General features: G+C 33.0%; 6 protein-coding genes across 8 annotated transcripts; 4 read left to right on the top strand and 2 right to left on the bottom strand.

Moving 5' to 3' along the window:
- Positions 1-85: 85 nt before the first annotated feature.
- On the top strand, positions 86-3,542 carry LOC140670527 (cytochrome c oxidase subunit 4 isoform 1, mitochondrial). 3 transcript variants are annotated; one of them, XM_072901174.1, is made up of 4 exons: positions 86-241; positions 754-951; positions 1,033-1,225; positions 1,301-3,542. In XM_072901174.1, exons 2-4 carry the CDS (start codon positions 760-762, stop codon positions 1,408-1,410), a joined length of 495 nt encoding a protein of 164 aa, XP_072757275.1. In that variant the 5' UTR covers positions 86-241; positions 754-759; the 3' UTR covers positions 1,411-3,542. The 3 variants fall into 3 exon arrangements, with proteins under 3 accessions (XP_072757275.1, XP_072757276.1, XP_072757277.1); XM_072901175.1 differs by lacking the exon at positions 86-241 and adding an exon at positions 251-400; XM_072901176.1 differs by lacking the exon at positions 86-241 and adding an exon at positions 277-479.
- On the top strand, positions 473-13,985 carry LOC140670525 (trans-1,2-dihydrobenzene-1,2-diol dehydrogenase). Its single transcript, XM_072901169.1, has 6 exons — positions 473-479; positions 11,143-11,160; positions 12,143-12,347; positions 12,708-12,999; positions 13,156-13,562; positions 13,801-13,985. The coding sequence occupies exons 3-6, from the start codon at positions 12,143-12,145 to the stop codon at positions 13,905-13,907; spliced, it is 1,011 nt and encodes a 336-aa protein (XP_072757270.1). The 5' UTR covers positions 473-479; positions 11,143-11,160; the 3' UTR covers positions 13,908-13,985.
- On the bottom strand, positions 1,032-8,534 carry LOC140670522 (terminal nucleotidyltransferase 4B). The gene is made up of 8 exons (XM_072901165.1): positions 7,458-8,534; positions 6,444-6,614; positions 5,869-6,226; positions 5,615-5,761; positions 5,336-5,529; positions 5,084-5,237; positions 4,714-4,852; positions 1,032-4,540 (listed from the first exon to the last, which is right to left on the bottom strand). The coding sequence occupies exons 1-8, from the start codon at positions 7,997-7,999 to the stop codon at positions 4,335-4,337; spliced, it is 1,911 nt and encodes a 636-aa protein (XP_072757266.1). The 5' UTR covers positions 8,000-8,534; the 3' UTR covers positions 1,032-4,334.
- Positions 9,502-11,136, top strand: LOC140670528 (mitochondrial inner membrane protease subunit 1). Its single transcript, XM_072901177.1, has 3 exons — positions 9,502-9,715; positions 10,148-10,345; positions 10,470-11,136. The coding sequence occupies exons 1-3, from the start codon at positions 9,620-9,622 to the stop codon at positions 10,626-10,628; spliced, it is 453 nt and encodes a 150-aa protein (XP_072757278.1). The 5' UTR covers positions 9,502-9,619; the 3' UTR covers positions 10,629-11,136.
- On the top strand, positions 13,935-18,619 carry Ints2 (integrator complex subunit 2). Its single transcript, XM_072901159.1, has 6 exons — positions 13,935-14,042; positions 14,224-14,750; positions 14,958-17,044; positions 17,250-17,454; positions 17,549-17,855; positions 18,065-18,619. The coding sequence occupies exons 2-6, from the start codon at positions 14,467-14,469 to the stop codon at positions 18,515-18,517; spliced, it is 3,336 nt and encodes a 1,111-aa protein (XP_072757260.1). The 5' UTR covers positions 13,935-14,042; positions 14,224-14,466; the 3' UTR covers positions 18,518-18,619.
- Positions 18,620-19,032: 413 nt separating this feature from the next.
- Positions 19,033-20,592, bottom strand: Ap-2sigma (adaptor protein complex 2, sigma subunit). The gene is made up of 4 exons (XM_072900731.1): positions 20,456-20,592; positions 19,943-20,092; positions 19,676-19,849; positions 19,033-19,501 (listed from the first exon to the last, which is right to left on the bottom strand). Exons 1-4 carry the CDS (start codon positions 20,456-20,458, stop codon positions 19,400-19,402), a joined length of 429 nt encoding a protein of 142 aa, XP_072756832.1. The 5' UTR covers positions 20,459-20,592; the 3' UTR covers positions 19,033-19,399.
- Between the last annotated feature and the right edge of the window lie 243 nt (positions 20,593-20,835).

The raw sequence follows: 20,835 nt of genomic DNA, 5'->3' as shown, positions 1-20,835 counted from the left end.
GAGCGAACACGTGCATGTGGTGCGCAGAGCGTACTGCGCAACACATATATACGATGTGTGTTGCGCTTGTGTGCGTATGCTACCCTTCAATGTCAGAATCAATCAGAATGTAGCTCAAAGCCCAAGAAATTGAAGGTTGAAAGGTGAGCTGCATTTTTGAACATACTTGACATCTCGTCTGGTGCTAACCTGCTATTCTAGGCCATTTTACTTGGTCCTGTGTGAGTTGTCTTCGCAGACAGTAAGTACATTAATTTCCCATTTTTTCATGCAACGTATTTTTCCGATCGAAATCGTGATATTACCCCGATTATGTAACGCGGGCCATCTCCCTGTGCGTGATTTTTTTTTTATGCGCAATTTCCATCCTCGGCTCTCGACTATCTTTATTGTCAGTTAGGTAACACCTTCACTCGCATATCGTGTGTAATTTCAGAAATATAAAATATTCCTTGAATATATTGACGTTTCTTGACAAGGTTATTAGATTAATGTTAAGGCAAAAAAAAAATTTTGAGAGGGTCACGCATTTAATCTCATGTTACATGACAAATAAGTAATTTATGATAAAAAAGATCGCTAGTAAAATTAAACATACATATATACACACACATCTTAGTAAAATATTGATGTACGAGATTCGAAAAATGATCAAAAAAGACATTGAATTATTTATATAGAATTGTCGCAATGTAAAAAAATATATATTTTAGAATAATACAGCTTGCCTAAATATTTCAAATTTCTTTTCAGTAAATAATGGCAGGCAGACTGTTTGCAAGTCGATTGCGACCCATTATCCAAATACAAAGATGCGGATTGGTGACAGTAGACAGCATTGGTAACAGGGATGTGGTTGGCTATGGATACAATGGTGAACCTACTTACTTAGACCGAGTAGATTTCCCCTGTCCTGCAATACGTTGGAAGGAAAATACTCCTGATGTTTTGGTAAGAAAGAAAAAGATAACAATGACATAATAATCCTTTGTAAATCACTATTTGATAACAATGGTCAAATTGCTATGTCAGGCGCTGAAAGAGAAAGAAAAGGGAGATTGGAAGAAGCTGTCTATTGAAGAGAAGAAAGCTCTGTACCGTGCTAGTTTTCGCCAAACATTCAGCGAAATGGAAGCACCGACAGGAGAGTGGAAAGGCATTTGTGGATTAAGCTGCTTACTTATAACCACTGGCTTTTGGCTATACTTATACTTCAAAGTATTTGGTATGTTTATATTTTAATGTGATTCAATTCACTTTGAGAAATCTTGGTTTAACACGTTATTTTTTTCTCATTCAGCCTATCCAGAATTGCCAGAAACGTTCTCGTTAGAACGCCGACTGGCACAATTAGATCGTATGAAGAAGCTCGACATGAATCCGATCGACGGACTCTGTGCTCGAAAATAAATTAAATTATCCTTAAATAATTTAGTCTCACTATGTACAGTAATTCTTTCTCTGAACGCTTGTATATATGTACAAGTGGCAAAATTTTAATAAATACCGTGTGGTTACATCAGAGATCATGATTGCTATTAAAGTAAATTTATAGGTTAAAATATATATTAAGTTATATATTAAAATATGTAAATATAAATTAATATACTAAAAATTATATAAAATGTAAGTTAGTGGAATGTATCAAACTTGATTGAAGAAAGGTAAGTAAGATTTATTTCATTTCTGTACATTTCTCACACATTTTTCACTTCAGATTAAATGTATACAAACTTACAAATAGAGATAATTATAAGTACAAGTCGCTGCCAGATTAACAATAACGCATAATCACTATCTCACTTTCCTTTCTCCTCGCGCAAGTTTTTATAAAGAAAGAAAAAAAAAACCGTGAGCGTAGGCAACAGACATTAAATGCCTGTACTTTCGAAAGTTCGTAATTACACAGTTGCGAACCGTCAGAGTAATGCATTTAATTATTTTTTTTTTTTTTTACAATTTCAATGTAACGGTTGTGAGACGACAGTACAATTCTACAAAGGTAAAGCCGCATTACTGATCGCGTTACATCGTTACATTATTGCTTATTTAAAAATATATATTCGCATGAATATAAATATACACGACTATCAAAATTTTTGGAAAATACGGAGATTATAGAGATTCATATTGCTATCGAGAAGTTTATAAACTATCTATAACTGCTTTTAAACAATAACTATGAGGTAAAATCGCTTTGCTGAAAAGTATACAAATGACAAGAAATAATTAAGATCAGACATCGGCATCATTCATATTTATTAAACTCTTTTTTTTCTTTTTCATTTTCTTTTTTTTTTGCTTTTTTTTTTTACAGAAATTCCAATAATCGCTCGGGAAAATTCGATAAATATGAGTGATTACGAAGTGATTTCGTTATCAAACTTTCAATGTGTGTGATTACGAAATTCTGATATTTATAAAAAAACATGTAACTTGCTGAGGATCACTAAGCGGTAATAATAATAGTTTACATAGTTTTAAAAATGTAGTATAGCTATATAATGCTTTACACAGTAACATTTAAATTATATATTTATATATATTTATATATATCTTTAAGCAATTGACAATTTAATTATTAAATTCAATCACAGCATACAATATTATACGAAAGAGCTTTTTAAGTTAAATAATATACATGAAAAAAATACTGGATATTATATAATTTAAAAAAGATTTGAAAGCTAAATATCAATTCACGTGACTAAACTAAAGAATTTAGGAGTAATCTTTGCATCGCACGTTAAAAATCGTTGAACATACAAAAATGCACACAGCTGCACCAGAAAAAAATTTTAATCTGACATTATTGAAGAGTTTTGCTTCAGTAAATATTTTTATTCTCTGTCCTCTCAGTTATTGCGTCAACGGAATGTAATATTTAATAATGAACTACGTCTACCATGATCGACGAACGTAATATACGGAGCTTTTAAGTAATGTCAAGGCCGTTTTGCGTATTGTCATATACATAAGTTTCATGAAATGCAATGTAAGATTCATAAATATCAGATTCTTCGTTTTTCCCTTTGTATAATACAAACGTGTGTGTTTTAATTATCTGATATAAAAATAATACGTCATTGTTGAGGAGATATTAAGAATTATGAACTAATATTAAGAAATTAGTGTTTCTGTACAAAAGAAGGTAGATAAAGCAAATTCGCAAGAAAAAAAAGGTATTGTTGCTACGAAAGACTGCAAAGATTCGAAGCGTTGTCATCACGTATGTGTATATCTGTGTTTCTGTCTCAAGATAATAAGCTATTTTTTAAAAATATTTTTATTCAAAATTTTTTTTTTTTTTTTTATACCATCGTACTCTACTAGCGCGTGTACGCACATGAACTTGTAATTTTATTAAAATCTGAAAAATATACTAAAATTTTCACAGCGATATAGTTTATACGTTCGATAGAGAAAAAAATATAGAAAAACAATAGTACATTCTCAAATAGATATGGTTTCATCCGTGAATTTGTATAGTAAAACCATTGTAATAAACTGTTTTAGATAAAAAAAAAAAAAAAAAGATTAAATATTTATAATAGGTAACTCTTAGACTTACTTTTCTATCTCTTTGATGTGATGTATATATTACAATATGTACATTAGATAAGTCCCAATATCACCACAAGTTCACTGTCACCCTCTTGTTATAAGAATATAGTTCCATATAGAAAACTAAGTTTTTGTTGTCACTATTAGCGTGTGTTTTATAGTTTCGTCTATTAAAGTTCCCAAGAGAAAAACGTACAACTTATATCCATGTATATATATACCCCCCTTCCCATTTATATTATATAAATGTATTATGTTATATTACTCATCATGGCTGAACACGCAATTGCTATTTGACGATGGCAATAATAATTTACTAATTTTTGATAAACAATAATTGATAAAACATTATTACACAGGTATATCCTGTACAATAAAAGGGAAATATAAACGGATCCTATCTTGATTCGCGATAGAAATTCTGTACGTCTTTGGTACAAATTTTTGCGTACAGAGAAAATTATGATTCTGGCAAAATGGAAAAAAAATATGTATATATGTATAGCCATTTTCTGCATGGGCATTCTTGTTCCGTACAAGAATTATAAAATTTCCAAACTGTAAGTTCTCTTAGAACCATAAACATTTTTTTTTGTGCCCTTCTGTATATTTAATTGAAAGTAATAAAAGAGAGAAGAGGAGAGAATTGTATAGGATGATTCGGTTGTTATGTGATCGACTTAATCGCTGTCTTTCTATCACACAGTTATGATATTGAGCTCGCTACTTAAGTGACGGAAGTAATGTCCAAAATCATCATGTACGTTTCATCACCGTACACAATCACCAGTCCCACGTTGCATCGTACACTTCCTCCTCTTCATTATGTTTAGCCTAGAACTCGGACTGTGACTAGTATTATTGTTGTTATTGTTATTATTGTTTCCATTATTGTGAAGTGCGTGCTTAATTTTGTTTTGACCGGCTATATTGTTGTTAATGTGATAACTGCCTTTGAAATTCTGTTGATGATGAGCTGCAAAAGAAAAATGTCGAGATAATACAGGGTAATATGGAATAAACTTGAATCTTATATTATTATTTATGTAATATAATAAATAAACTATATATTATTTAGCAATCTTTAAATTTGTTGCAGTAATTTTATAATATACAGAGATAGCAAACAGAATCGCTTAAATGCCATACCATGAGTGATTGCCTTGAACGTTTTCTTTCCCGGATAAGGATGAATTTGTTGACTATTATAAATGTGCCTATCTTTGTTTTTATCATTATCGTTTTTTCCGCCAGTATTCGGAGAGTTGCCACGACTGCACTCGGAATCCTTAGACAGATTAGTAATTCGAGATTAAAAAGAATTTCATTGAACATGTAATAATTATGCTTTAAAATGTATTATTCTCCATATATGTATAAATATTACAAAAGATGTAAAATAAAGTCAATATTAATGGAAGATGTTACTTGATATAAAGAAGTGTTAATAAAGATACTAATAATGTAATGAAAGATATCTGTTAATTTAATAAAGATATCTATTCTCAGTGATATTTACCGTATCACTGGCAGGAGCTGAAAGAGTAGATGCATCAGAACCAGTTGAGCTTGACAGAGAATCTCCTTCATTTACAGGTAGCAGGAATGTTTCTTTGATCCACCTACGGTAATCTATTACTTCGTCGGTCACGCGGATTATTCTTCCTAGAATGCTGCATATAATAAAAGTATAGTTTGTTATTTTCGATATCATATAAATATAAATAAAATCAAATTTATTCAAAAAATAATAATACAATTATATCTTTACCTTACTTTACTGGCGTCATTGATTAAGATATTTAAGGGACTGACTGCTTGAGAAAGGACAAAATAGGCCCAATCAAATGCATCTTTTACATACAAAGCGCCGTAACTACTACGACCAATATCATTTCCAGGTGTTAGTGGGTCTTCTATACATAACAGGGATGGCCGATGGCCATCTATCATATCTCGTTGAACCTGTTAATAAATAAAACTATTAGCGAAACGCTTCTATGTTAATATGTAAAATTCTCGCTATTGTAAATGTAAAAAATTATTAGACCTCCTCCTTAGATATGTAAGTACCACCATCCTTTACACGAATGCCAGTCTTAACATAGTTGAACTTTCTACCATATAATTCTAGAAATTCTATCAACAGCACCCCCAGATTGGCATTTGAACAATAAGCATTTTGTCTCGGATGTAGCTGAAGTAATTAAAAAAAGTTGTTTATGATTCAATCATTAATTTTGGCTCAATTTGTTAAGCAGCTGATTAGGATAATAATATATTTATTACAATAATTATACTCACTTGTAAAAAACTAATGGTCATGAGTATTAGACTATAGGAGGATATACCGCCGGTAAATACTTCGTTAAGATCTCTCTGTAGTAGGAATTGCTTCAACACCATGACTAGTTTCTCTAGTACTGGATATCGTCTCTTAAAGGAGTTTATCAAATCCGCAGACTTGACGCCGTTGTTCATGTTAAAACTGATATCCACTTTAATCTCGCTTTCTTTGTCGGTCAGTTTGACGATCGGCACGCTGGCCTTGTCTAACACTTTAATAGATGACGGCTCAGCAATATTTTGATCTAGTAAAGCACGTTCCAAAGTACGTAATGGAAGATGTGTCCACATCCCTATTACTACCAAGTCTATGTCACTGTAATAATAAAAAATCAAAGGTATTGTCCATATTTCATTATTACATTTTTATTACATATAATTATAAGCTTATTTTTCAATATTTTAGACACATTATATGTATGTATGTGTGTGAATTAAATTTTTAAATCTAGAGTATTATCTATTTTGTGAATGTTTTTAGTAACAAAATATTAAATTATCATTTTTGTATAGATACGTATATCAGCACATACCTTGTAGGCAAATATAAACCAGTGCGAAAACTGCCAAACACTTCGACTTTAGAGTCCGGCCAGAGATCATAAATTACTTGTTCTATTCTCTTTACAACTCTTAATCTTAAAACGTGTTCTTCATGCGAGGGACACATGTACGCAAAAAAATCTTCTATCTCCTCATGTAATCTAAACAGAAGATATCATTATATTCAATATATATTCAACATTATCCAGAAACAGTTTTCAAATATTTCTAAAGTATCTTTTCCTCTTTTCATTGTTCAATTATTCGGAAACAGTTACACAAGATGATCAAAATAACATAAAATATTAAATTAAAAAAAATGTATAATTTTATATGTATCTATTAGTCTTGGATAGGAATTGAAATTAAATATATAATGTAATGCTTGTATTATATTTTAATATTGATTTAATGTTTCTTTACACATATTAATTTAATATGAACCTAGAAAAAATCAATATAATTAAATATCTGCTTACAAATATAAAAACATAATTAATAAATGCAAATTTCTATGCAAATATTATTTAGAATTTCGAGTATTATCAAGGTATCTTTGCGAGATGATTTCACCTTGTCCTTCAAATTATAATCCCCAACAAATCCCTTGAATTGTATATCCAAATATAAAACATGTTTACAATTTTTTATAGCCCAACGAATTATAACGATGTAATTTCAAACTTTTTATATGTAGCTTTATTTGTAAACTTATATAGTTGGCGTTTGAAGATAAAGAAATGCATCATGTATATAAGAAGCCTTTCGGATAAGAGAATATTTTAAAAAATCCAAAATAAATTCCAAATTGCAATCACAAGCCGCGATTCCCAGTTTTTCCTTTTCTAATTCAGATACCATCATCCTCTCGTTTAGCCTTGAATATCGTTTCTCCGAGAGACGCGTCGCGTCTATACAAAGTGACCTAACCTAACTAACGGCCATATGGACCGCGTGGCGATTTTTCTCAGCGAAAACTCTAAAGGCAATCGCAAAATACTCACCCGATCACTCCCCTGGAATAATGCTTGTTCGGCACGCGCCAAGGACAGCCACCGTACTCGCCCACGAGAGCTTCGTAGTTGTAATTCATGCCGTAGGTGCTCGCACGATTATCGCTTTTCCTGCGCGACGGATTGTAGTAATTGTTGCAGGCGTTGTGGGGTACGCGATGCTGCTCGCCGTTGCCAGCGGGATTGCCGTGAACGGTGGCGCGGCCGTTGTTACCGTTGCTGACGTTGCCGCCGTTGTTGGCACTGCCGTTATTGTTGCTGCTATTACTGCCGTCGTTGTTATTACCCGAGCCCAAGCCCGTGGTGGTACCGGCGGTACCGGTGTTGGATGACGGCGTGGTGCCGGTTACGGCCGCCGCCGGGCTCGTGTCCAGCGCGAGAAAGTCCTGCTGCAGTCGCACGCCCATCGCGGTGTTCGCGTCGTTACGCAGGGTCAGTACGTCGATGCCCTTCTCAACCTCCCAAATGTGCATCCACAAAGTCTTGGCGGGGCCGTACTGCTCCGGTTGGTACCAACCGATGGTCGGATCCATTAAATTGGCGCCGTGTGGGACGGGAGAAGACCGTCTCCTCCTCCTCCGCCTCCCTCCTCCTCCTCCTCCTCCTACCGCACTCTCGTACGTGTGCGAGTGTATGTATATATATTTGTGTGTGTGTGTGTATTGTATGTATATGTGTGTGTGTTATATACGTGTATATATATATATATATATATATATAAATATATATATATATTTATGTGTGTATGCGTGTGCGTGCGTGCGGTCGCGCGTTCTCGACGCCGTGCGTGCGTACGGGCGGGCGCACCACGCACCACGTCGCGTGTCACTCCCCTTCAACGTCGCGCGCGCGTTATCCGTTTATATGTCACCCTTTTTTTTTACCTCCTACGTAGCACTCTGAACCGAGCCGTCGACACTTGTCGCGATATCGCGCACGTCGTGTGTGATATCCCCGGTCCTTGGTCGATCGGACCGTAACCTGTGCTAGACACTAAACTAAACGCGAGATATTCATCGCACACGGCGCAGGAACACGGGCCGAGGGACACGACCGCGAGCCGAGCCCGAGATTCGCCGACGGTGCCCGATTAAGGGGGTGATTCTAGCGAGATATATCGCGAGATTCTGCGCGAGACCCGCGACGCGCTCCGCGAACCCGTGCCAGTTGTTGCTCCAGTTAGATTCGCCCGTGAAAATGCGCCCATCGCCGGGATCTTTCGCGAAAGCTCCAGGACAATATCCCGGGATCGATCGATCCTTCTCCTGGAAGTGAAATATAATTAGACGACAAGATATTTTCTCTCCTTCCATCCGCATTATTCTATCGCAAATTTCTTCTTCCCCTGTGTTGGAAGGTATAGATTTTTGTTTCAATTTTATCTGCTAAAAGGTACAGATTTTTTTTTTAAATCTTTTCGAGTAAATTCACACAATTATGTAAAATATAAAAATTAGTTTGGTCTAATTGAAAAAATTTTAATATGTTTTTCATAATACTTTTTTTTTTCGCAAATACATATTTACACCGATATCATTTAAATTAGGTGACATCAATTTACGAAAAAGAACATTATCTCAAATATCGTGTTTTATATCCATTCGCGAATTGCGGATCGTTATCACATGCCAGTTCGATGAAACTTATATTAAATATCGATTTTAATTTCCGCAATAACTGTAAATTGTCAAAAATAAGTCAAAAAATACTTGGGAAGATTAACGCTTTTTCGTGACTTTTGTACAATTGTGTTATTTGAATAATTGTCATTTATTACAATTTGCCGCTCCACACGTGTTTGGACAAAAGCTTCGACGTAAAGCGAAGTTTCTGGAGCACGATCAATGATGTGAATTTTTTCCCAGTTGGCAATATTGTTTTGTGCGTTATATGCCATATACATATGTATTTCGAGTTGAATGTAATGCGACTAAAGAAAGAACAGACCTGTCAACATATAAAAGGGAGAAAAAAAAGTACAAAATGATACAATTGCAAGTTGAGTTAGACATAAATGAAATTGAATGAATTACAGGTATGTGATCGCACAGTTTGGGAGATTTACGAGTTATGTACACGATTCTGACAAGTCAAATGAGGAGAAGTGTTTTGCGTGAATCTTCCTCGTCGAGACGAGTGGCAATCCGTTACACATGATGAGTAAATTTGTGTCTAAGGTTATACGCGGATTCGTACCATGTGCATGTATGACATACTGCGTGTATGAATATGTAGGAGATATCGTTGTGGTATGTATTAATATATATATAGCGCGATATATTGAGATAAATATATAAGTAAAATTTCTAACATTTTATTTTCTTTTGCATCGTTAAAAAATTTTTTTTTTCAAGTTCTACAGTTTTAAAAATTTTTTCTACATAAAAAATCGGCGTTCTATATTATTGACCGAAATCTAACTTAAAATAATAATAATTTAAATAAAATGTCATATTGTATTATTATCTGCATTAAAAAAATTGTCATTCAATTGCATAGGTTTCTTAAAAGCACACCACAAAGTAACGTACAGTAAATTTATTTTTTATAAATAAAATTTGTCATTTTATCGTACGTGCAATACCATATAATATATAACAAAATATAACCCCTTTTTATAAATAAATTTATACATTTTTTTATAAGGATTAAATATGCTGCATGCGTGTCGATAATTACAGTGTAGTGGTCCATCCATGGAACCTACGTTATATACTAATGATGTATTAATTATGGAACGAATATCAGTTAGATTACAAAAGCTCAAAAAAGGCGACATTGTCATTTCCAAATGTCCCACAAATCCGAAACAAAATATATGCAAGCGAATTGCAGGCTTACCTGGTGACAATATAAGGAATGGTCTGAATGTAACGACGGTAAACTTTACTAAGAATTATATATTTATTACTTCTCATATATATCTTATTTCTATTCTTTTAATTAAATATAAATTATAATTAATATATAATTATTGTATATTAATGATATATATCTTTTCAGATACCTTATGGATATGTATGGTTAGAAGGTGATAACAGTAATAATTCTACAGATTCACGAATGTACGGGCCAGTGCCTCATGCATTGTTACGTGGACGAGCTTTATGTAAAATATTTCCCTTGAGAGAAATAACTATGTTTACAACAAAATATGCGTGAAATTAATCATATAGAAAAATATAATCATTAATTTATAAAAAGAATTTAAAAAAGTAATCACGGAAAAATTCTTATAAGTTAGTTAAGGTTAACCTGTAAGAGAGAATATAAAGTTCCTTATGTATATTACATAATACTAGATTTGTAGTATTGCATAAGATTTAAGCGTATTTCATAATTCTTTCAAAAATATATGGTTATATTTGTTTTATTTATGGATATTTTCTATAATAAGTATATTTTCTCTACTTTGTGTGACGCATATGACATGACATAATAGATTAAGCAACATCAGCAATAATAAAAGATAATTGTATAATATATAATGTAAAATCATGCATGGAAAGATACAAATATGATAAACTAAACATTCTTAATGACTTTCATATATAACATTGTAGAGGTCGATTAAAAGTCGAAAAGCAAGATAAGTTACACATACAAACTGATAATAAGCTGTATATATAAAGCTCTGTTATATATGAAGTGGTTAGTATAAGTTGTGTGTCTTGACTACTTCGATTTTGCGACAGTGAGTATATATTTATCTCTTTCTACTTTTAAAGGGTTTTTTACTTTTAAAAATTATTAAATCCTTGTTACTTTTAAAATTTATCTAATGATTTTAAAAATGTGTTTTCAAAGATGAATTAGATTGTAAAAGGTTAGATTAAGCTATTTACAAAGTTAGTTTTCAATATATTAAAGACAAACGAAAGTATCGACAGGATAAAAAAAGTAATCAAGAACAATAAAAGTAATTATAATTAGGATGAAATGCAGATGCGAAGAAAAAAAAATTATAAAGTATATTTATTCACATTCATTTGCAATCGAAATGGAATTTAACAAAATTATATATCGATTGTATCAATAATTGAAATTTGAATCGAGAATACTTAAAAATGTTTAAAAATAAATTTCTTTTAATAGTTATATTTAAACAATTTTTTTATTATAAGTGTTATTACGCATTTATCTGATGATGCAGCAGAGACATACATATTGTGAGAGAGAGAGAGAGAGAGAGAGAGAGATAATCTTTTAATCCAAACAGCACATTATTCTGAGAATATTTGGAATAAAGAATTCTTATATTCTTATATGATTCTATGTGCTGAAAGTTATTGAAATTTCTTTAATTTAATTTTATTTTATGATATAACTATTAATACTTTTACGTATAATTAATTTAAAAAAAATTAAAATTTTTTTGACACTACATTTCCGTGAAAATTTCATCAAGAAAAAAGCAATTTTCAAAAAACAACTTTCTTTCTCATCAAGTCCTAATATAAAAATATTACATTATTGTTAATTTTTTAATATTCTAAAATTTTCAATATCATCTTTTTTCTTAAATTTTATTAAAGAAAAGAATGTGAGAAAATAAAATTTCACTTTTGCTAGAAATATCGAAATACACACTCTCATTGAAAAAGTTGATATCTCATGCATATGATATATAGTTTAAAAAATTAATAGAGTTATTTTGTGTATTCAAATAAATTTAGATGGCTACTCTACGGTGGGGCATCGCCAGCGCGGGACAGATCGCGCACGATTTTGCGACGGCAATGCATACTTTGCCGGCGAAGGAGCACAAGATAATCGCCGTCGCGGCGCAACAATTGTCACGTGCACAAGCTTTCGCGACCCTCCACAAGATCCCAAAGGCCTTCGATGATTACGAAAAATTAGCTCTGGATAAAGAAATTGGTATCTACACGCAGATAATACTGGATCTCTTTCGGTTTCATTAATTCATATTAATAAAAATTTCTTAATTATTAATTATTAATTTATCCCAAAGGCCTTGGATAATTATATGAAAACTTGGCTCTGGATAAAGAAATTGATATCTACACGCAGATAACACAGATCTCTTCCAGTTTTATTAATTTGTATATTAATAAGAATTACGTATCCTACACATCTATTTCTACAAAAAAAATTTCATCTTAATATAAGTCTAGATAGAAATATTTAAAGTATAATAATATTGAGTATAAAGATATGTACAGTAATTTTGTTACATGGAAATATGTGTAATATTTATATCTACTGTTTCTTTTTAAGACATTGTATACATCGGTACGCTCCATCCTCAACATTTCGATATCGCGATGATGATGCTGAAGCATAACAAGCACATTCTATGCGAGAAGCCGTTGACAATGAATTTGAAACAGGCTACAGAATTGATCAATTATGCGAGAAGCAAGAAGCTGTTCCTAATGGAGGCTGTGTGGAGTCGTTGCTTCCCTGCATACGACGCTGTCAGGAAGGAACTCGCATCCGGCAACATCGGTGACGTTCATCAAGTGATCGCATCCTTAGGTTTCAGATTTCCTCACGTGGATCGGATAACGTTCGTATAATATTTATTAAGTTTAAATATATACAGATAAAAAAAAGAAATCAAAAAAACAGCAATTGTCTAAAGAACGATGAAATTAATTTTTTAGGCTGTTTATCTCTGAATTAATTAATCGAAAATTAATTTTGCACGATTCGTACGTTTCAGTAAAAAGGAATTGGGCGGCGGTACAATTCTGGATCTCGGCATTTACTGTTTGCAATTCGCCTGTTTGGTCTACGGTAACGAGATGCCGGAGAGTATAAAAGCCTCAGGGGTTGTAAACGAGAATGGCGTCGACATGTCTATGTCGGCTACTTTGTTTTACAAGGGAGATCGCACTGCGACCATCATGTCACATGGATTGGTTACTTTACCAAATGAAGCGTATATTTGCGGCACTAAGGGTATGATAAAATTGCCGACTTTCTGGTGTCCAACGACAGTCGAGCTACCGAATGAAACAGTGAAACAGTTTTCGCTGCCAGAATCAAATCAGGAGATTCAGTTTAAGCTTAAAAATTCTGTCGGACTTTCCTACGAAGCCGCCGAAGCTCGCGAATGTATTCTAAAAGGTAAAGCGCTATTTTGTAATACATCTCTTTTGTGTAAAAAAACATTTTTAAATTATATATATATATATATATATATTTATTTATTTATTTATTTATTTATTTATTTATATATACTATAGAAAATAAATTATAAGTTGCTATATATAAAGTATAAATTTTTCTATAATAATAAAAATTATTATTTATGTGTACAACTAAATTTTACCGATTTTAATATAAAATATTTTTGTGTATGTAGGTTTGATAGAAAGTCCAAAAGTAACACACGAGACATCTCTATTATTGGCAAGATTGGAGGACGAAATTCGCAGACAATTGGGTGTTGTGTATCCTCAAGATACTTGAAAACCATGTACATTTTTTGTATATGTATAATTACATATATAATTTAATATATACATTATACTATTATATATATATATATACATTATACTATACAATACAAATATAAATACAAAAAAAAGACTTCATGATTGCAACGTATGTAAATAATTTTTAATAATTTTAATAATCTCTCTAATAGTATATATTAGCTATTATTATCCATAACAATAAATGATTTAAAATAAAGAAAAATTTATGAGCAGTTAAAATAATATATCTATAATAAAATATATAAACCTATAATATTTCCATGTACTTTTCAAATCCACAATTGTAGATTTAGCACGGACATGAACCAACCGGTTGTTTTACCGTGGCATCGAAAAAAATGGATCTAACCACGTTGTTCTATCCGCTTTAAAAAGGTGGCGTGACCCTTCTCAGGTTTCTCCCTGCCTCTACGTCAGCTGTAGTCTGTAGTTCTGACCGTTCTGAGTTCTGACATATCATGTCGGTGCGAAGCGGAGCATTGATTATAATCAATTTGTGTGATAATTAAAGAAAGAAATTTTCTAGTGAGATGTATGAAAGTATTCGTGTATCGCCGCGAGTATTCACGGCGATACAAAATGTTGATATTCAGGAACTATCACTATGCTCGCACAAAGAGATCAGGCCTATCCTGCCGTGTTTGGTTAGAATGAGCCTCATTTCGCCGCTTGATATAACGATGGAATGCGTAGAGGGTAGGAAGCAGGTTCTTACAATATTGTCGGGTATCGAATCTGTTAATTCTATCATTGCCCTTTTATCCATCGATTTCCATGCTCTCGAAACAGACGTTCGACAGGAGCAGCAATTGAGGTTAGAATTTATACATTTTATTATATTTTATTATATTTTTACACAAAAAGATATGAAATTTTGTCATAAAAGCGTATTTTATTATTTAAATTTTTTCGCTTTTAAGCTTATAATTTTAAAGTTTATCATTTTTAATATATTATTTTTATATATATTATATGTCAGAAATAATATTACATGCTATATATAATTGTCTATCTATTTCAGACAAAAGCTTGGCAGTGTGCAGCGAGATAGCGTATTGGCACAATCTCTGTCGAGTGGCCTAGCTTTGGAATTTGAACGCAGCGAGTCTATTCGTAGGATTAGATTAGTGCTCAGTGAAATCCTCTATATAACATCTCAGATACAGGAACTGCAAAAGAATCAAGAGTTTCAAATCAAACAGTCAGATCTGTTCGACAATGCAGTCTATATGGAGGAAATAAGCTATGTCATCTGCATAGCACTCGCAGAGTTGCCAACATTGTTATCTATTCTTGACATTACAGAGACTTTGCTACATGTCAAGCATGGTCCAGATATCATCTGCTGGATTGTCGCCAATAGTCCGGACAGTTTTTCGGAGGTTTGCGCACACTTAATTGCTAATGGAGAACGACAGGAAGAGTCTGCATTAGGTAGAATTAGGACACAAGCAATTACAATGCTCTGTCAAATGAATCCGAGTCAAGCATTGGCAATCAGAGCGAAATGTGTAGAGCTGTGCAGAATGCCCGCTCTTGCTATCACTTTGAGTTTAGAACACGAGAACGACAATAGCTCGCAGCCTGAGAGCGATGTCGTTGCTTTTGTGTCTGGCTTGTTACTAGGTAGTGATCAACAAGTACGCTCATGGATTGCGATGTTTATCCGGAATGGTCAGAAGCGCAAGTGGGAGTCTCAGACGGCCTTGCAATTGCTGCGGGAGGAACTACTCAAGCGATTGCAAACAATCGCTTCGCAGAGTACGGACAGTCAATTAGCGGAGTCACAGGTCGTGCAGGCAAGCGCGTTGCTGAGGCTTTACTGCGCTCTAAGAGGTATCGGCGGCATCAAGTTTCAGGATGACGAAGTGGCGATGATCGTGCAACTATTAACGTCACATCCGCCACCATCGCCGGCTGGTGTCAGGTTTGTTTCCCTCGGATTGTGTATGTTAATAGCTTGTCCTTCGCTTATCGGACATCATAATCTGGAGAAACGCAGTATTGAGTGGGTACAATGGCTGGTACGCGAGGAAGCCTATTTTGAAAGCGCAAGCGGCGTTACAGCTAGTTTCGGTGAGATGCTGTTGTTGATGGCTATACACTTTCACAGCAATCAGCTTTCAGCAATCTGTGAGTTGGTCTGTGCTACTCTCGGCATGAAGATACCCATCAGGCCGAACAATCTCACGCGGATTAAACAGATCTTCATGCAGGAAATCTTCACCGAACAGGTGGTTACTGCTCATGCTGTCAAGGTGCCGGTCACAGCGAATCTGAACGCTAATATTCCTGGATTTCTGCCGGTTCACTGTATTCACCAGCTGTTGAAGTCACGAGCATTCGCAAAACACCGAGTACCCATCAAGAATTGGATATACCGACAAATATGTGCGAGTGTGCCGCCACTACATCCGGTTCTACCTGCTCTGGTGGAAGTCTATGTGAATTCCATCCTAGTGACAAACAACAAAACATCCGAACATACGAATAAGCCTATCACTGAGAACGAAATCCGCCGAGTGTTTCAGAACAGCGTGTTCGGAGCAAATTTCGATTTTAAGAAGAACCTCAACGTCATGCAAATGGATACTGATATGGATATTAACACTTCAAAACCTTCGCTCACATCTCAATTACTGCTGCTCTATTATCTCTTGTTATACGAGGACGTGAGATTGTCCAACATGCATACCTTCATATCGCAAGGCAGAAAAGTCAAGTCGTACTCGACAGAATTTTTATCCGAATTACCAATCAAATATTTGTTACAACTAGTCCAACGAGATCAGATGAATTACGCCAGTCTATTTTCGCCACTTCTCCGGCTATTGGCCACTCACTTCCCGCACCTATCTTTGGTGGACGATTGGCTTGACGATGAGATGATCAACATAGATTCCCCTATCGCGAGTTACGAGAATACAAAGATTAGCGACATTGTAATTGTTGAGGCATTTAGTCACGTTAAAACTTGTCCTTCAAGAACAGGAAGATTATTAAGACAATTAATGACAATGAAACCGACTGAGATCTGGCCTCATGCTGAACTGATAATACATTATTTTAAAGATATTCTTGATGAACAAGTTCCTAGATATATACAAGGTATATGCATTATTTTAATAATTATTTAATGACTTTTCAGTTTAATGAATGTACCTTAAGAAGTCTCTTATTTTATTTTTTTTTATTAATATATATTTTAATTATTATAATTAAAAAAAAACATTATTAATTATAAGTATTAATATAACAAACATGTTTAAGTTATTATTTATAAAAAACTTATGTCAAACTTTTTAAATTTCAGAACTTTATAAACAAGTGTGGCTTCGGCTTAATACCGTGTTACCTCGCTGTTTGTGGGTTCTTTCTATAAACGCGCTATTAATAGAAAATTTAATAGTAAAAAACGTTTTCTTAACGCAAGACAATATCGTATTGGACCCGTTGCAAGTACTGAGATGCGACACGAGAGTTTTCAGATGCGCGCCGATTTTATCTGTGATTCTTAGGTAAGTTGAGAGAAGTTTGATTCTCATTAAATAAAAATAAAAATTATTTTAAATTATTTTTGTAATAAAAATAATCACAAATTATATTCAATAGGATTTTGCAAGCCACACTGGCCGCGTCGCGATCTCAGTTATCTAGACATATGCAAGATAAGCCTTTGACCGAGAAAATTGGACAATTGACGAGTGAAACAGAGAGAGAAGATTTGAGAATAGCTTTAGTGACTGGTCAGGAAAGTGCGGCGGTGCAAATTTTATTGGAAGCATGTTTGGAAACATCAGAAGACAGAGATACTCCCGGACAAATGTGGTCGCTCCGAGAAATAAGGAGTGTTGTATGCTCGTACTTACATCAAGTATTTATAGCCGATCCGTCCTTGGCTAAATTAGTTCACTTTCAGGTATCTTCGCAATAATAAATTTCATATAATTTAACACAAATAATATCTTAATATAAATTATCTAAAATAATACATATCATAACATTTATCCATTATATTATTCCATTATATCTCAGTCATGATTATATAAATCTAAATCTACTGAAATTTAATTATTTGTAATTAATTCTCCAGTACAGTTAGTCACGATAAATATCTTTTATTTGCAGGGCTATCCACGGGAATTATTGCCGATCACAGTTTCCGGAATTCCATCCATGCACATATGTCTCGACTGGATTCCGGAATTGTTGTCGCAGCCCGAGTCGGAAAAGCAAGTATTTGCGGTTGATTTGGCTTCGCATCTGGCGATTCAATACGCTCTACCAAAGGCACTGAGCGTTTGCCGACTGGCGATCAATACTCTGATAACACTATTAGGCGTGTTATCCGCGAAAGATCGATTTGTTCTTTTCATGCCAGTATTATCGTCATTGACGCGGATATGCTTGGCATTTCCTCCATTGGCCGAAGACACCACAGGCTTATTGCTTCAACTTGGTAGAGTCAGTTCGGCACAGGCGGCTCTAGGCGACAGAATGACAAACTTATTGTGCCAAGAAGTGAACGCGACGTTTTGTACCCTACTGCAGAAAGCCATACTGCAATCGCGAGTTTACTAAGACGTGACTTAATATACTAACCATACAAAGTTATATGTTTTGAAGGTTTTAATGTATATTATGTATATATATTTATAAAATATATATTAGCTTTTACTATCACGGATTATTTTCTTTTCACCATGAATCTTGTTAAGTGACTGTGAACTTTGTGATCTATTTTTAGTCTTGTATTAATTAGAAATATTTTTGATATATTTATGGTTTTAATAGAATTATAACTCAAAATCAAATGTATGTCAACATTTATGTCAACATAATTAAATCAGAGATATATGTAAAAGATTATTGACATTACAATTTTTTCTATTTAATGATAATCTTTCTTATATATTAGAGTATTTTTTGTATATATATATTTTGATCTTAAAAATAAATATATTGATAAAAATTATATTGATTCAATATCCTTTTTATCACATATAGAGATAAGTAATCTTATAATGAGAAAAACATTATTTCTTATTTTAATACAAATGCTTTAAGATATATGTATGTAACAATAAAAAGAGACATTTTATGGATGTTATTATTTATTTACAAGATTTATTACATGCTTAAAACACAGAGGATATACTTTATATATTGTTTCTATTTGTTCTTTCATGCCTACAATAATTCTTCATATTTTGAGCACTAATGTTTTTCTTTCATAAATTGTAACACAAATTTACATATATAAAAATTATTTTACATTATGTTCTTTATATAAAACAAATAATTATTGGAAATTATCAGAATGATATTATTACATGGAGTATTTGTGTAGGCATTTTATGCAATATAATCTACATATTACAAATGTATATCCACTTTGGACATGTCTGTTACGTATTCAGATGAAGCATTTCTTAACATATAAGCCAAAAAATTGAGTCTGTTTTATTCTAACGAATTTAACATTAAGAGTTGTTTCAGTACTTTGGTTTGGCTCGTCTCTCTGATTTCACCAGCTAAGAACATCTCATCCACAACAGTGTACACCTAAAATAATTATTATCATCATGTATAATAAGAAATAAATAATAGAATTAAAATAAAGTAATATATAAAGCTTCAAAATATTAGTTACAATAAGAATTATTAACTTTTTTACAACAAAATTGTTTACAAAAATGATAAAATGGAACGTATATATACGTTCAGATAGAATAATACCTTGTAAAAATTAAAGACTAAATCCAATTCACACACATTGTGAAAATATTCATTCAACACTTCGACAAAATTATGGATTGCTTCCAAGTAACAGAGATTATTATCATTAACGTCCACGCAAATGCAGAAATATAAACCTGCATACCGCCTATATACTATCTTGAAATTGCGAAACTGAAACATATATTTATTTTGTGCATGTACAATGGTGACTACATAATTCATGTAGCACAAGAAGGTTGATTGACAGTGTCTTGTCAAACTTACTTCAACAAAGTTTGTGTGTTTCGCATCTCTGACAGTTACAACTGCATGAACTTCTTCTATTAACTTCTGTTTTTCGTCATCATCAAAATTCATGTACCACTTTGCTAATCTAGTTTTACCCGCTCTATTTTGTATAAGGATGAAACGTATCTGTAAAGACATAAAGTTTGAAGTACTTAAATGTTTACCGTTATTGCTAATTCAATTATTAACATTAATAATTATCACTACGAATATAAGATAATTATCACAGATGTATTTAATAAGAGTGATTTTTACATGATGTAAAAGCATATTTCCTCTCTAATCTATTCAATTTTTATAATCAAATATCACATTCGAATTTGTCAAGTGTGTGTAGTTTATCAACCACCTGACAGAAATCGAAACGTCAATCGAATGAGATGACATTTTGGAGCATGATTCTCTCTACATATTTATCTGTTATTATTAAAATATTTTTATTGCTAATAGAGGATATTGATTTGCTTTGTAATTATATATTTCACGTACCATCTTTGAAATCGATTAATCTGTCACACTTGGCGAAGCAATCTTTCTATAAGATTTTTGTAAACATAAGATTCTATCAATTCCCCGCCCACTGAACACTGAACACGAACGTCACAGACACATAACGAACGTAACGGCAGAGAGAAGTCTGAGAAGAGTCGCCGGTCGCCGTTTTTTATACGACACTTTTTCTTTGTAATACGCTAGCGCCATCTAGATTCATTTTATAACCGGCGAAACTACATGGCTAGATTCATTTTTCGGTGCCGATAAAACAACTTGGTTCTTGTCCGTGCTAGAGATTTATATAATTGGTAGATTTGAAAAGTACATGAAAATATTATGAGTTTTTTTAATATATTATATTACATATTATTATT

Source organism: Anoplolepis gracilipes, chromosome 10 (assembly GCF_047496725.1).
Source record: "Anoplolepis gracilipes chromosome 10, ASM4749672v1, whole genome shotgun sequence".
In the NCBI taxonomy this organism is placed as follows: Eukaryota; Metazoa; Arthropoda; class Insecta; order Hymenoptera; family Formicidae; genus Anoplolepis; species Anoplolepis gracilipes.
This window is presented reverse-complemented; position numbering and strand designations above follow the sequence as displayed.

Excerpts from the sequence above, each read along its gene's own strand:
- LOC140670527 (XM_072901174.1), top strand. The coding sequence starts at position 760 with ATGGCAGGCAGACTGTTTGCAAGTCGATTGCGACCCATTATCCAAATA. Across the intron at positions 952-1,032 it reads AAAATACTCCTGATGTTTTG|GCGCTGAAAGAGAAAGAAAA; the intron begins GTAAGAAAGAAA and ends TTGCTATGTCAG. Across the intron at positions 1,226-1,300 it reads CTTATACTTCAAAGTATTTG|CCTATCCAGAATTGCCAGAA; the intron begins GTATGTTTATAT and ends TTTCTCATTCAG.
- LOC140670522 (XM_072901165.1), bottom strand. The coding sequence starts at position 7,999 with ATGGATCCGACCATCGGTTGGTACCAACCGGAGCAGTACGGCCCCGCC. Across the intron at positions 6,615-7,457 it reads TATTCCAGGGGAGTGATCGG|ATTACATGAGGAGATAGAAG; the intron begins GTGAGTATTTTG and ends TCTTCTGTTTAG. Across the intron at positions 5,530-5,614 it reads CTTACATATCTAAGGAGGAG|GTTCAACGAGATATGATAGA; the intron begins GTCTAATAATTT and ends ATTTATTAACAG.
- LOC140670528 (XM_072901177.1), top strand. The coding sequence starts at position 9,620 with ATGATGAGTAAATTTGTGTCTAAGGTTATACGCGGATTCGTACCATGT. Across the intron at positions 9,716-10,147 it reads ATGTAGGAGATATCGTTGTG|TGTAGTGGTCCATCCATGGA; the intron begins GTATGTATTAAT and ends CGATAATTACAG. Across the intron at positions 10,346-10,469 it reads ATGGTCTGAATGTAACGACG|ATACCTTATGGATATGTATG; the intron begins GTAAACTTTACT and ends ATATCTTTTCAG.
- LOC140670525 (XM_072901169.1), top strand. The coding sequence starts at position 12,143 with ATGGCTACTCTACGGTGGGGCATCGCCAGCGCGGGACAGATCGCGCAC. Across the intron at positions 13,000-13,155 it reads CCTCACGTGGATCGGATAAC|TAAAAAGGAATTGGGCGGCG; the intron begins GTTCGTATAATA and ends CGTACGTTTCAG. Across the intron at positions 13,563-13,800 it reads TCGCGAATGTATTCTAAAAG|GTTTGATAGAAAGTCCAAAA; the intron begins GTAAAGCGCTAT and ends TTGTGTATGTAG.
- Ints2 (XM_072901159.1), top strand. The coding sequence starts at position 14,467 with ATGTATGAAAGTATTCGTGTATCGCCGCGAGTATTCACGGCGATACAA. Across the intron at positions 14,751-14,957 it reads CGACAGGAGCAGCAATTGAG|ACAAAAGCTTGGCAGTGTGC; the intron begins GTTAGAATTTAT and ends TATCTATTTCAG. Across the intron at positions 17,455-17,548 it reads ATTTTATCTGTGATTCTTAG|GATTTTGCAAGCCACACTGG; the intron begins GTAAGTTGAGAG and ends TATATTCAATAG.
- Ap-2sigma (XM_072900731.1), bottom strand. Across the intron at positions 19,850-19,942 it reads AACACACAAACTTTGTTGAA|TTTCGCAATTTCAAGATAGT; the intron begins GTAAGTTTGACA and ends TATATGTTTCAG. Across the intron at positions 19,502-19,675 it reads TAGTCTTTAATTTTTACAAG|GTGTACACTGTTGTGGATGA; the intron begins GTATTATTCTAT and ends TAATTATTTTAG.